This window comes from Hyperolius riggenbachi, chromosome 11 (assembly GCF_040937935.1).
Source record: "Hyperolius riggenbachi isolate aHypRig1 chromosome 11, aHypRig1.pri, whole genome shotgun sequence".
Taxonomy (NCBI): Eukaryota; Metazoa; Chordata; class Amphibia; order Anura; family Hyperoliidae; genus Hyperolius; species Hyperolius riggenbachi.
The window spans coordinates 48,455,404-48,469,937 of record NC_090656.1 but is presented as its reverse complement, the minus strand read 5'-3'; the positions used below and the strand labels follow the sequence as shown (position 1 = coordinate 48,469,937).

Sequence of the window (14,534 nt, the reverse complement as noted above, 5' to 3'; positions counted from 1 at the left end):
TAATATTATCCACCATGATTCAAAATCATCTGTTTTTTCATACAAAGCTTTATTTCTAGCCCACCTCTCACAACATGCTGTTACTATTGGAAGGACAATAGCCTTAACTATAATGATCTTTGTTAATAAAATTACATCTCTGCTGCTCAGCATCTTGCCCATATTTGCCATGGACTTCCTCCCGGGTGGTAAATGCCTAAATTCCATGGCTGCAGTCACCATCTGCAGATATGCGCTTGAGCCCAGAAAAATAAAATCTGTCACTACCTCCAGTTCTCACCCATCTATTTGCAAATGATTATTAGGAACTAGGCATTAGGCCCGTTTGTTTATAAACGGGCGCAAGGTTACCGAACTTTGTGGCCACGTGTGCCGCGGGTGGGGGGACGAGCCCTGCCGCCCTCCGCCTGCACGTTACGCTCCCCGTGACGTCAGCGGGAGCGAGGACGCAGCCACGCAGGAGCAGTGGTTTGCGACTTTAAAGTTGCAAATTCCGTAAGTGAGGCGGCGGTGGGGACCGGGGCATTGGTGAGTGGCTGCGCAGGCACAGAACATCTGCAGGGGACCGTTAGGAGCCCCAGGTGAGTTCAAGTCTTTTCCCCTACCCCCTACAGTACTCCTTTAAAGTTTTGATTGTTTGAAGTTAGTGACAACATTTTTGGGCGTGTTTTTTCAGCTGCCATCTTGAACTTGTTATCTGTTCCCTGCTCTCAGAAATGTTGCTCAGCCACACAGGAGTTTTTTCACCTTTAATTAGGTACAGTTGGAACACTTTGGCCGGGTGTCGTTGCTGAAAACGTGGCATTTTTGTCACCAATGGAAGGCTATGGGCAGCAGGAAAAAACGGATATAAAAAACAAATATGCATTTTCTATGCGTTTTTAAACCTGCGTTTAAAAAACACTGGTTTTGTTCAATATTATGCAGGATTGCTGCCAAAACTCACATAAAAGTCTATGGTGACGCAGATGCATAGCGTTTTAATGCATTTCCCATGCATTTTATATGCTTTTTTCCCAAATATATATATATATATATATATATATATATATATTTTTTTTTTTTTTTTTTTTTTTTGCTGTATTTCCGCTTCCAGTTGTTGTCCACATGATTTGCATAAATGTAAATATAAAATCGCATGGAAAATGTATACAGAAAGCTTATTCGTTTTGTATATGCGAACCGCAAATGCATTAAAACACATGCAAAACACATGAAAAATGCATCACAAATGCACCAAAAACCCTGTAAAAACGCACAAAACATTAAGGCTGGGTTCACATACGACATAGCGTGAAAGGCTGCGTTTTATGTCATGTTTTATGTTAATGTTGTGTGCGTTTTTACTGTGTTTTTGGTGCGTTTTGTATGCGTTTGCCTTGCGTTTTTGTATTTACATTTATGCAAATCCCTTGGAAGACCATAGGAAGCGAAAATACAGCAAAAAAATATATATATTTTGGGAAAAACGCATATAAAAATGCATGGAAACCGTATGAAAAATGAATGCCATTGCGTTCGCATTGACTTTTATTATGTGCTTTTTGGCAGCGTTCCTGCATAATATGCAACAAAACCAGCGTTTTCTAATACGCATTTTTTCCTGCGGCCCATAGACTTTCATTAGTGGCAAAAAATGCAGCGGTTTCCACAACGCTAGCGTTTCTACTATGTGTGCACCCAGCCTAACATAAAACATGACTTAAAACGCAGCCTTTCACGCTATGTCATATGTGAACTCAGCCACAGAGTGTCATTTAGAGCCCAGTATTCTAAACCCTTACAGTGACAAAAAAAGAATAAAGCAATACAGGCTAGTTCTACGTAGGATTGGGGCTGTACACATTGTACACATGTTTATCTCATCATGTTACACTTTAGTTCAGGTACCATTTAAAGGTCACCTGAGAAGGATATGGAGGCTGCCATATTTATTTCCTTTTTAACAATGAAAATTGCCTGTCTGTCCTGCTGTTCTAGCCATAGCCATTGTCTGAACAAGCATGCAGATAAGGTGCTCTGTGCTTGTTTCAGGTGTGTGATTCAGACACTACTGATGATGAAAGATCAGCAAGATGGCAAACAATTGGTAGTTTAAAAGGAAATAAAGCTGCAATTTGCAGCAAAGAAGGTAAATTTCGCGCCTGATATCGGCCGCCGCCGTGCACCCAAATTTAATTTCTTTGCCGCTAATTGCAGCTTTTATAATAGGCGTCTATGGCGGCACTGTTTTTTTTCCGAAAGGGCTCCTGCGCCCTTTTTTCCTGCTTCGGAAATAAATGATTAAGGTGGGAATATAAGGCTTGCGACACGCACACACACACACACACACACACACACACAGACACTGTACACACACACACACACACACAACCACACACACAACCACACACACAGACACTGTACACACACAGGGGCGTAGCAATAGGGGTTGCAGAGGTAGCGACCGCATCGGGGCCCTTGGGCCAGAGGGGCCCCGAAGGGCCCTCCCTCAACTACAGTATTAGATCTCTATTGGTCCTGTGCTCATAATAATTACTTCTATAGATGCTTTGAACAGTGGTAATCATTAACAAACTGTTCCCCATCCTCTTCTTGCACCTCTGACACTGTAGTTGCCATTGGCAGGTTTTGGTGCGCCGTAACAATTGTTATGTATAGAGTGCTTGGGGGGCCCCATGTAAAACTTGCATCGGGGCCCACAGCTCCTTAGCTACGCCACTGTACACACACACACACACACACACACACACACACACACACCACACACACACACTGTACACACACTGTACACACACACACACACACACACACACACACACACACACACACACACACACACACACACACACACACACACCCACCCACACACACACACACACACACACACACACACACACACACACACACACATACACACATACACACACACACACACACACTATTTTCTTCATGATTTACTGTCAGAATATCAATGTATCTGTTTTTTTATTTTATCCAAAGAGTCTATTTATTTTTGGCATGCACTGCTTTCACTGGTTCCATTTAAGAGTATTGTCAGTTTCACTGACACAATGTAGTTTTTACCGCAGTAAGGTGTAAACAGTTCTCTGTCATATCAATAAGGAAGAGCTGTTTATCTCTGGGCTGTCAGCCACAGCTAACGCGCTTTTAAAATAACATCCATCCTGTCAGGAGCGCAGGGGGAGGGGGGGGACCTGTCATAGGGGGAATTCATACGACTACAATATGTGTGATGGAGAGACCTCCTCATAGCCTGGCATAATGTAAATCTACTGTAGATGATATTCAAACATTTAACCACAAGTATAAACCTTTCCAGTTTATGATGTCATTATTCTGCTGCTCCTTTGTTCTGAATCAGTAAAGTCTGAATCTTTACACGTGTGTGTCCGCAGTTGTCTGGAACAAACGAAGGGTTGGACAATAATCGGTTTCAATGTTGACCGATAGGTCCTGGCGGATCGGTTTGGACGATAATTGCTGTTAATCATTTATACCGCACGATGGCAAATGATCGATCCATCTAAAAATATTCACTTGTTGCAAATTTTACAGTTCAGGACACTAATTTTCACGATTTCGCTAACATCTGATTGGCAGACTTTCATTGTGGGAATTCAAATGTGCGCCAACGTCGTTTGTTTGTAGCCAACCATCGGGCATTGCTCGTTTTCAGATGACCGCAGTCACAGGTGTGTACAGGGCATAAAATTAAAGAGGACCTTTAACTGAGGATTTAACTTCATCTCAATCAGTAACTGACCCCCCACAAGAAATCTTTTCCTTTTCTCTAACAGATCATCAGGGATGTCTGTATAGCAGATATTGTGGTTAAACCCCTCCCACAGTGTGATGTCGTGACCATGGTCCTGACAGTTTCCTGTCTGTGAATCTCGTTGCATCCTGGGAAATAACGTTTTTTTTTTCCAACTGCCAAGCAAGCAATATCTCCCTCTGTGCATAGAACTCTCAGTAAACAAATATTCTGTACAGATCACCTGGCAGAAATAAAGATGTCGCCACCAGTGGTAAATTTCACTATGTAAATCAGGGAGAGGAAAGATTTTACAATAAGCAAACACTGACTATTCTATGACATATGATTAACCTATACATGAATACTGTAAAAAAAAATAAGCAGTTTTATTCATTATGCTATTTTCACAACAGTTCATGCAGCTGCAGCTCGGGTCTTTATCGTGACTCCTGTTCTGTACACAATGTTATTAAACACATAACATGGGCAATCTGTAACGCAAGTACTTACCTCCAAAGGTGGTAGAAGAGCAGAGGTATATTGAGACCCAGGGTCACCCATTCAGCAGCACACATAAACATGAGACAGAAGAGGCCATGGATACAGTACTCCGGTACTACCAGCTGGGCGAGGAGATAAAAATAAAATCGGAATAAATGAGGGCCTAACAGTCACACAGACTTCACAGATAAAACACTGAGGCAACGTTCACAGAGAGGACAATGAAATATTGCACTAGGTGTGTTTAGAACAAACCTGAATACATTTTCCTTCTGATCTCTGCTATGTTGAACATACCTAAATAATAATGTATTACTAATGCACTATGGCAGTGATGGCTAACCTTGGAACTCTAGCTGTGGTGGAACTACAAGTCCCATGAGGTATTGCAATACTCTGACAGCTCTAAGCATAACTCGGGGAGGCAGAGGCATGATGGGATTTGTAGTTTTGTCACAGCTGGAGTGCCAAGGTTAGCTGTCACTGCACTATTCACTAACCATTACCGCATTTGGTAATGCAGAAAACAGCTGATTTTACTGAACATCCTGCCAAACACCAATTCACCAAGGGCTGGTTCACACCGACGTTTAACACACTCGTCCATAAAGCGTTACCCATTCAAGTGAATGCGCAACGCTTGCACCATCGTCTGCCGTCGTTTGCACGAATGCCACGTTCCTTTCCCCATTTTTCTCAGTTTCAGTCCAACGTGGTGCTTCCTGGTTTGCTTACTGCTGTATCTCCATGTCCACCTGTGGGGGTGAAAAGCATTGGGAGGCGCTGCAAGATGTCAAATGCTTTTCTGCAAGCTTGCAGAGAAGCATTTGGCCAACACACTGGCAGACGCCTGTGTGAACCGGCCCTAAGGCGGTTACCGCATTGAAAAGTAAAATTACTGACTAGTGAAGCAAATTACTGAATTACGTGGTAAATATCTGCACTTGGTAAGCTGGACAGACAAAAGAGCCTCCAAGTCCTGCTACTCACTCCATTTGATCCAATGCACTGCTGGGCGGCACATCAAAAAGAAAAAAAACCACAAGGAGAAAGTGACATTCAAAGAGGCTTTTCTGTATCCCTTTAGATGTGCAGATTTATATACTGATACATAAAAGAGGACCCTCTAGTGCAGTAATCTGCAAACTTGGCTCACCAGCTGTTACACTGAACTACAATCCCACAATGCATTGCAGGAGTCTGACAGCCACAGTCATGATTCATAAAGGCAAATGCATTGTGGGACTTGTAGTTCCTTAACAGCTGGAGAGCCAAGTTTGCAGATCACTGCTCTAGTGGCATGCATGCACATGTAAAGGGATACAGGGAACCTTTTACTCTAGTACAAAGCTGTCACAAGACTAAAGCTGAAACGGAACAGCTTATGCAGGCTGCTTATAGGAGAAGATTCACAGCTGGCTGCAGAGACGACCTCCACAGCTGGTGAGACTACATTACCGATCAGATCTTGGTGCAATGAAGAACATTTTTCTGTAAATTACCATGTGTGGAAATCTAAATGGATTTGGAAAAAAATCCCAAACACGGTACTTTAGGGTCAGAATTTTTTAGGTCCCTAATTTTTTTTCCTTCCAAACCGCCCTCAGTAAATTGAAGCAATTGTCATTTCTCCTAGCTGGCCAGAGCAGAAAATGGCCTGTGTCTGCTCCCTGTGGGCCTCCATCTTATATCAGTTATATTATATATTATATTATATATCCCATTGAAAATCCTAAAAATTACATTTCTTGCAAAGGTGAGGTTTCTAAGTAACATCTTGCACTTGTTCCAGACACTACAGAGTTATATCTGCCTCAAAGCTCCCCTAACAGGAGAGTGTTTGTACTAGAGGGTAACAGCAAGGTAAGGCAGGGAGGCGGCACGGTCAACATTCACAGCCATAGAATCTGACGGTAAAAAATGTCATTATCTTCTAAAGAGTCGCAAACAAAAGGGTGGCATTAAAACGGCTCACGAGTCCAGTTAGACTTTAGGCCCATACACACGTCGGATTTTTGTGGACGGGTCGTTTGAACGTCCCGTCGTACAGTCGTCCGCACGCCAAATCGGGCGAGTGTACAGACTGTCGTTCGGGTGATGAGACTGGTCTTGAGCGATCCGCCCGGCGGATCGCTCAAAACCAGTCTTATCACCCGAACGACAGTCTGTACACACGCCCGATTTGGCATGCAGACGACTGAACGACAGGACGTTCAAACGACCCGTCCACAAAAATCCGACGTGTGTATGGGCCTTTTAAAGCAATGTCTTCCAAGTACCTGATTGTAATGATTTATTTTTTTTCCAGATTTAAGCAGACTGAAGGAAATTAACCTTGACCCAAAGCTGAATGACACAATCAATACCTCGCCATAATGTCAGTTCCTTGCTGTACTACCATTTGCCCCTTCCGCCATTGTAATAAAAACATTTGCCAACTGTCTATTAACTGCAACAAAGACTCTCGCAAAGGAGGAAAGTGCTCATGATCAGATTATTCTTTCATCAGTGATCCATGCCTTGAATTCTATTTACAGAGCTTATCTATAAGGGCTCGTTTCCACTTGTGTCGCACGCGTCAAAGAGACACGCGTTGGTACTTCCGGGTGTGCGGGATCGCAGGCGAATCCCATCAGCTGTGCCATGCGATTCGCTGCCTCCCGAGCGAATTCTGCGGGGGGTTCCGGCAGAATCGCTACCGCAAGCGATTCGGCCGGCGGCACCATAGTTCCCTATGGCAGAGCTTCCCCGCGCGATTTGCCTGCGGGGAAACTCTGCGGAATCGGATCGGCTTTCGCACAAGTCGAAACAGACCCTAACAATCATTCCTCTTTCCCAGGCACTGCTACACGATGGCACTGCCTGGGCAAGAGGAATGAATGGAAGGAGTAAAGGGTCACTTGAGGCTTCCAAAAAAAAAAATGGGTTTTACTCACCTGGGGCTTCCGGCAGCCCCCTGCAGCTGTCCGGTGCCCACGCAGTCTCGTTTGGATCCTCCTGGCCCCACCAGCAGCCACTTCCGGTTTCGGCGACAGGCGCCGACAGGCCTTGGAACGCGAGTGATTCTTCGTGTTCCTGGCCACAATAGCAGTATAGAGGGCGCTATTGTGGACAGGAACGCGAAGAATCACTCGCATTCCCGGGCCTGTCGGTGCCTGTCACCGAAACCGGAAGTAGCTACCAGCGGGGCCAGGAGGATCCGAGTGAGACTGCGTGGGCACTGGACAGCTGCAGGGGGCTGGTGGAAGCCCCAGGTGAGTAAAACTCATTTTTTTGGTAGCCTTATGAAGGGGCACTACAGCGAAAAAATGTAAAATTTAAAATATGTGCAAACATATACAAAGTACGTCTCTTTCAGAGTAAAATGAGCCATAAATTACTTTTCTCCTATAATGCTGTCACTTACAGTAGGCAGTAGAAATCTGACAGAAGTGACAGGTTTTGGACTAGTCCATCTCTTCATAGGGTATTTTCAGCAAGGCTTTTAATCTTAATAAAGATATTCCCTAAAAAGGATTTAAACAATGATGCTGGCCAGCTTCCCTGTTCGCTACACAGTTTTTTGGGCAGTTGGACAAAGGAACTGCCATTCACTAAGTGCTTTTGAAAATAAATATATCCCTGAGAATCCCCTATAAAGAGATGGACTAGTCCAAAACCTGTCAGATTTCTACAATCCTACTGTAAGTGACAGCAACATAGGAGAAAAGTAATTTATGGCTCATTTTACTCTGAAAAAAATGTACGGTACTTATTTGTATATGTTTGCACATATTTTAAATTTTACGGTTTTTCACTGTAGTGCCTCTTTAAATGTTCCTTAAAGGGACTCCGAGCAGTGCAGAAACTATGGAAAGATGCATATCATTTTAAAGCTCTCTTTCTCCTCTTTCCAATGATATATAAACCACCACCCTACGTCTTTTAGTTTTCGCTATTTTCGCGATTGAAATTGCCGCGACCGCAGAAGAGAAAACTAAACGGTGTAGGGCAATGATTTAGGTGTCGTCAGAAAGAGGAGAAAGAGAGCTTTAAAATGATATCCATCAAGTCATAGTTATATTGTATTACACAGGACGACACTTTCCCCAGTGTCAGCAGCTCCATTCTGCTGAATGCAGCTGCTGACTTTGACAAAAAGTCGCCCTGTGTAATACAATATAACTATGGCTTGATGGATATCATTTTAAAGCTCTCTTTCTCCTCTTTCTGACGACACCTACATCGTTGCCCTACGCCTTTTAGTTTTCTCTATTTTCGTGATCGAAATCGCGGCCGCGGCAATTTCAATCGCGAAAATAGCGAAAACTAAAAGGCGTAGGGTGGCGGTTTATATATCATTGGAAAGAGGAGAAAGAGAGCTTTAAAATGATGTGCATCTTTCCATAGTTTCTGCACTGCTCGGAGTCCCTTTAAGGAGGAGAACAATGCTCTCACTCTGTGCTGTGCTGAGACTATCTGGTACGCCTGGGCTGCTAGGTTGTCAGCAGGGGTGCTCGGATACCCCTTTTCAAAGTCCGAATTGATCCGGATCCGGATACCCAGATATCTGGATCCGAATCGGATATCCGAATCCGAACTTTTTGGTATCCGAGTAAACTCAGATATCCGAACCCAATATCCTGAATATCCGGCCAGATTCGGATATCCGGATAGAAAACCGGAAGTGACCTGAAAATGGCTTAAAATGCTTCTAAAAGTCTCTTCAAATGGCCAAAATCCCTTTCGGAGGTCTCTCTCTCTCTCTCTCTCTCTCTCTAGGCCTGACTGCCTCCGAAAGGGATTTTTGCCATTGAAGGGGATTTTGGCTTCTGCTCGGATATCTGAACTAACTATCCGCCAGGATTTCGGATTTCAGATGGGAAATCCGAGTTTGTCAGATAGTGCCATTCGGATTTTAAAAAATATCCGAATTGCTATTCAAAGTTCGGATAGTGGAAAAAGTTCGGATTATCTGGGTAGTTTGGATATCCGGAATCTGGATGAGCACCACTGGTTGTCAGGAGGTGGTCTCAGCGATCCGCCACAGCCGAGAACGACTCCTTCAGGTGTCTTAGGAGGATCCTTGTACTCATTAGCTAGGGCACGGGTATTTATCTGATCAGTACATTACTGGGGGATTGGGTAGGACCAGAAACACTTAGGCCTCATTAACAGGCATACAACTAGTTCAAACAGGCAATAAAGACCCATCTGTTCACATCACCTAACCTCCATATTCCTCATCCTAGACCCATCCTCTGAATATACAAGACATCCCAGAGTAGGATCATCCCAGAGTAGCCCCTTGACACCCAGTAGGGCCCAAGTACCTGCCTAGGTTGCCTGGGCAACCTCTTTGCATGGTGGGAAATAACGGCTTTTTCCAACTGCCAAGCAAGCTATATCTCCCTCTGTGCATAGAACTCTCAGTAAGGAACATTCCGTACAGATCACCTGGCAGGACTAAAGATGATGCCACCAGTGATAAATGCCAGAATGTAAATCAGGGAGAGGAAAAGTTTTATAATAGGCAAATACTGACTAAATCTATAAATTAATATTGTAAAAGATAAGCAATTTTATTCATTACGTTATTTTCACTAGAGTTATTTTTATTGATTTATAAAGTGCCAACATATTCCATTCCTCTTTAAATATTGTCTGGACTAGAGGTGACCAATTTATTCTTCTTTCCTTGAGGAGAATTGAGGAGAATTCATTGACAAGCATGTGTATGATTTGATCACATGACTAATTTGCAAGTCTCAGTTTCAAGACTACTTCCTGTTTTAGCTTACACGGTATACAGATCTGAGACATAATTTTGATCAGCCAATCAGATACTTACAAAACAAACAACTTATCAAACGGATCACTTGCTTTTCTATGAATCCTCCTTGAGGAGATATTGCGCAGGTTAAAGGACAGGCCGAACTGAGAGGGATACGGATGTGGTCATATCTGTATCCTTTTACACAATACTGGTTGCCTGGCATTCATGCTGATCTTTGGCTGCAGTACCTGCACCTGAAACAAGCATGCAGCTAATCCAGTCAGACTTCAGTCAGAAACACCTGATCTGCATGCTTGTTTAGGGTTTGTGGCTAAGAGTATTAGAGGCAGATGATCAGAAGGACAGCCAGGAAACTAGAATTGTTTAAAAGGAAATAAATATAACAGCCTCCATATCCCTCTCAGTTCAGGTGTAGTATAAAAGCCATCTGTGTTCAGGACATGCTTTCTAAGGCGGCAATGCACAGGTAGCGTCTTTCTGAGGCGGCGATGCACAGGTAGCGTCTCTCTGAGGCGGCGATGCACAGGTAGCGTCTTTCTGAGGCGGCAATGCACAGGTAGCATCTTTCTGAGGCGGCAATGCACAGGTAGCATCTTTCTGAGGTGGCAATGCACAGGTAGCATCTTTCTGAGGCGGCGATGCACAGGTAGCGTCTTTCTGAGGCGGCGATGCACAGGTAGCGTCTTTCTGAGGCGGCGATGCACAGGTAGCATCTTTCTGAGGCGGCGATGCACAGGTAGCATCTTTCTGAGGCGGCGATGCACAGGTAGCGTCTTTCTCCTCATATAAACCAGGAATTGTTTGGCCTTGTCAGGGAAGACCTGGAAAACCTGCCTTCCTGGGCAGTGCTTTGTTCCAACACACTGGGAAGCCCATCTTTATCTGCATTTGATAGCAAAGACTTATCTGCCTGCAGCCTCACAGCACACAATTGAATTCTAATTCTGTGAAGAGACTGGGTCTGATTTGCTAAATCCCCAGAAGGCCAGATGCATTCCTTCTCTTTATGTCTCCAGGCGATTTCAGCTGTCAGTAGGCGCTGCGTTCACACTGGCACACAGAATGCCAACCACAGCGATATGGAACGATCCTCGGCGTGCAGCGCACAACTATACATTGTATTTCATTTTTATTTCATTTTCTGCGCCTTAAATAAAATTTTACGTGAACATTATTCATTCTCCCCGTAAAGCATTTTATTCCACAACTCTTATCTTCATGCCGTTAATGGCCATTATGTTCCTCTTCCTGTGGAAATTAAGAGGCGTGTGTGCATGATTCCACAATAATGCATGTGCATCATTGCTTCAGCATGTTCTCCAATAGTCTGCTTATTTCAGGGAAAGGGCTCTGGTGATCGGGGTTGTAGAACAACACAAATCCCTTTTCACACACACACGCCTGAAATTCACATTCTCAATACTCTGCATAGATATGTTCCAGCAGAGGCAGGATAGTAAACAAATGAATACTGTTAATACAGTAGATATTTAACCTATGACCCATACAAAATTAGAGGGAATAACTGAATCTATATGTTAAAGGGGAACTTCGGCCTAAACACACATACTGTCATTAAGTTACATTAGTTATGTTATTTAACCACTTCAAGACCACAGTGCTAAACCCCCTAAAGACCAGGCTATGTTTAGTTAAATTGGCCACTGCAGCTTTAAAAAGTGAACCAGAGATGAAGCACCCTCATGTATTTTACCATATAGATCAGTGGGGACATTAGAGAAAACACCTACCCTGCTCTCTGTTTCATTCTGCACTGCACAGCTTGTTTCTTATCAGACCTGATAAAATCCCGACTGAGCATTCAGTCTGGCTTTGCTAATAATTCCTGGGCAGAGCCAGCAGGGGGCAGGCTTGGACTTGAAAAGACATGAGAGAACACAGACTGAGCTATAAAAATTCCTGAGCAAAGCCAGACTGAATATAGCTACTACGTCCCTTCCTGACAAGCACTCCCACTCTCCCCCGCCCCATCCCCGTGCATGCTCCAGTGCTAGTTATTGCCGCCGATTGTTAGCAGAGAGATGGATGAATGGGATCGCAGTTCCCATTCATTCATCTCTGTCCCCATATGAAAGGTTGCAGGCATCAAAAAGATGCTGCAATCATTTTTTTTACTTCCGACCGAACCCATGCACGGATTACTTCCTATTTAGTGTACTATAGAGATGCAATAGGAAGTAATGCGCGAGGACATCTTGTGGCTAAATAGTAAAATTACACCTACATACATTTCATTAAAAAAAGACCCACAAATGCATTTCAAAATTAACACATTACCTCCCACACTCTCCCATAATTACCCAAATTTGTTTGTATTAAAAAAATCACAATAAAAAAATACATAAATAGTTACCTTACGGACTGAACTTTTTTTTAATATGTATGTCAAGAGGGTATATTACTGTTAATTTCAAAACTATGGGCTTGTAAAATGTGACAGATGCAAAACTGAAAAAAAAATGCACCTTTTATTTCCAAATAAAATATTGGCGACATACATTGTACTAGGGAAATATTTTAAAAAGTTGCAATAACCGGGACAAATGTGCAAATAAAATGTGTGAGTTTTAACTACGGTAGCATGTATTTTAAAACTATAATGGCCAAAAACTTAGAAATAATGAATGTTTTCCATTCTTTTATTTTTTTCTGTTAATATGCAGTTAGAATAAAATCATTCTTAGCAAAAAGTACCCCCAAAGAAAGCCTACTTGGTGGCGAAAAAAAACAAGATATAGATTGTTGTGATAAGTAGTAATAAAGTTATAGGTTAATGAATGGAAGGAGCGTTCATAGGTGAAAATTGCTCTGGTTTTTAAAGAGGCGCTGTCAGCCATACTATCTCAGATAACAAACATATATAAGTGAATAAATACTTGCTCTACTTACATAACATATGTATTGCACTGTCCATGTTTTGATTTTAGTGATCTTACTATGGTAAAAAAAAGAAAATCCTTCTTAGCATTTCCCATTTTAAGTGTGGCTATTTTAAGCCAATCCTGATGTCATTTCTTGCCCTTACGCTTCTATGCTTGATTTGCCCGCCCTTCTCTACAGAAAATGCATTGTCTCGGCATGAGAAATATTGGCCAGTCAGAGAGGAACAGAGGTGTGGGAGGGGAAAACAGGAGGCTTCAGCCAAACAGGCTGCATTAGTTAAGTCTGAGGGGAAATAGAGAAGCAAAAAAAAAAAACCCCAGCATGCCCTGCAACTTCCTTTTTTTGTACCAAATTTTGTGTGTACCAAATAAGAGTCAGGTAAACTGGGGAATGATCATTTATCAACAAGAAACGTAATAGTGATTTTAACTTTTGGATTGCCTGGTTAGCATCCTTATTACTTGTTTACCAGATGAAAATAAATAATTGATTTTTGATTTTATGACCGACAGTTACACTTTAACCACTTCAGGACCACAGTCTTTTCGCCCCTTAAGGACCAGAGCCTTTTTCTCCATTCAGACCACTGCAGCTTTCACGGTTTATTGCTCGCTCATACAACCTACCACCTAAAGGAATTTTACCTCCTTTTCTTGTCACTAATACAGCTTTCTTTTGCTGCTATTTGATTGCTGCTGCGAGTTTTAGTTTTTATTATATTCATCAAAAAAGACATGAATTTTGGCAAAAAAATGACTTTTTTAACTTGCTGTGCTGACATTTTTCAAATAAAGTAAAATTTCCTATACATTTGAGCGCGAAAGTTATTCTGCTACATGTCTTTGATAAAAAAAAAACCATTCAGTGTATATTTATTGGATTGGGTAAAAGTTATAGCGTTTACAAACTATGGTGCCAAAAGTGAATTTTCCCATTTTCAAGCATCTCTGACTTTTCTGCGCACCTGTCAGGTTTCATGAGGGGCTAAAATTCCAGGATAGTACAAATACCCCCCAAATGACCCCATTTTGGAAAGAAGACATCCCAAAGTATTCAGTGAGAGGCATGGTGAGTTCATAGAAGATTTTATTTTTTGTCACAAGTTAGCGGAAAATGACACTTTCTGACAAAAAAAAGAAAAAAAAAAAGTTTCCATTTCTTCTAACTTGCGACCAAAAAAAATGAAATCTGCCACAGACTCACTATAGTCCTCTCTGAATACCTTGAAGTGTCTACTTTCCAAAATGGGGTCATTTGTGGGGTGTGTTCACTGTCCTGGCATTTTGGGGGGTGCCTAATTGTAAGCACCCCTGTAAAGCCTAAAGATGCTCATTGGACTTTTGGCCCCTTAGCGCAGTTAGGCTGCAAAAAAGTGCCACACATGTGGTATTGCCGTACTCAGGAGAAGTAGTATAATGTGTTTTGGGGTGTATTTTTACACATACCCATGCTGGGTGGGAGAAATATCTCCGTAAATGACAATTGTTTCATTTTTTTTACACACAATTGTCTATTTATAGAGATATTTCTCCCACTCAGCATGGGTATGTGGAAAAATACACCCCAAAACAC

The 14,534-nt window shown here is 42.5% G+C and overlaps 1 protein-coding gene across 5 annotated transcripts in view; it reads right to left on the bottom strand.

Annotated features, from left to right (window-relative positions):
• LOC137538410 (protein cornichon homolog 2) overlaps positions 1-14,534 on the bottom strand; it is a 325,780-nt gene that overhangs the window by 184,367 nt on the left and 126,879 nt on the right. For all 5 annotated transcript variants that reach the window (XM_068260581.1, XM_068260582.1, XM_068260577.1 and 2 more), the window contains one exon: positions 4,292-4,404. In XM_068260581.1, coding sequence (XP_068116682.1) covers positions 4,292-4,404 — 113 coding nt within the window. The remainder of the gene's footprint in view (positions 1-4,291; positions 4,405-14,534) is intronic.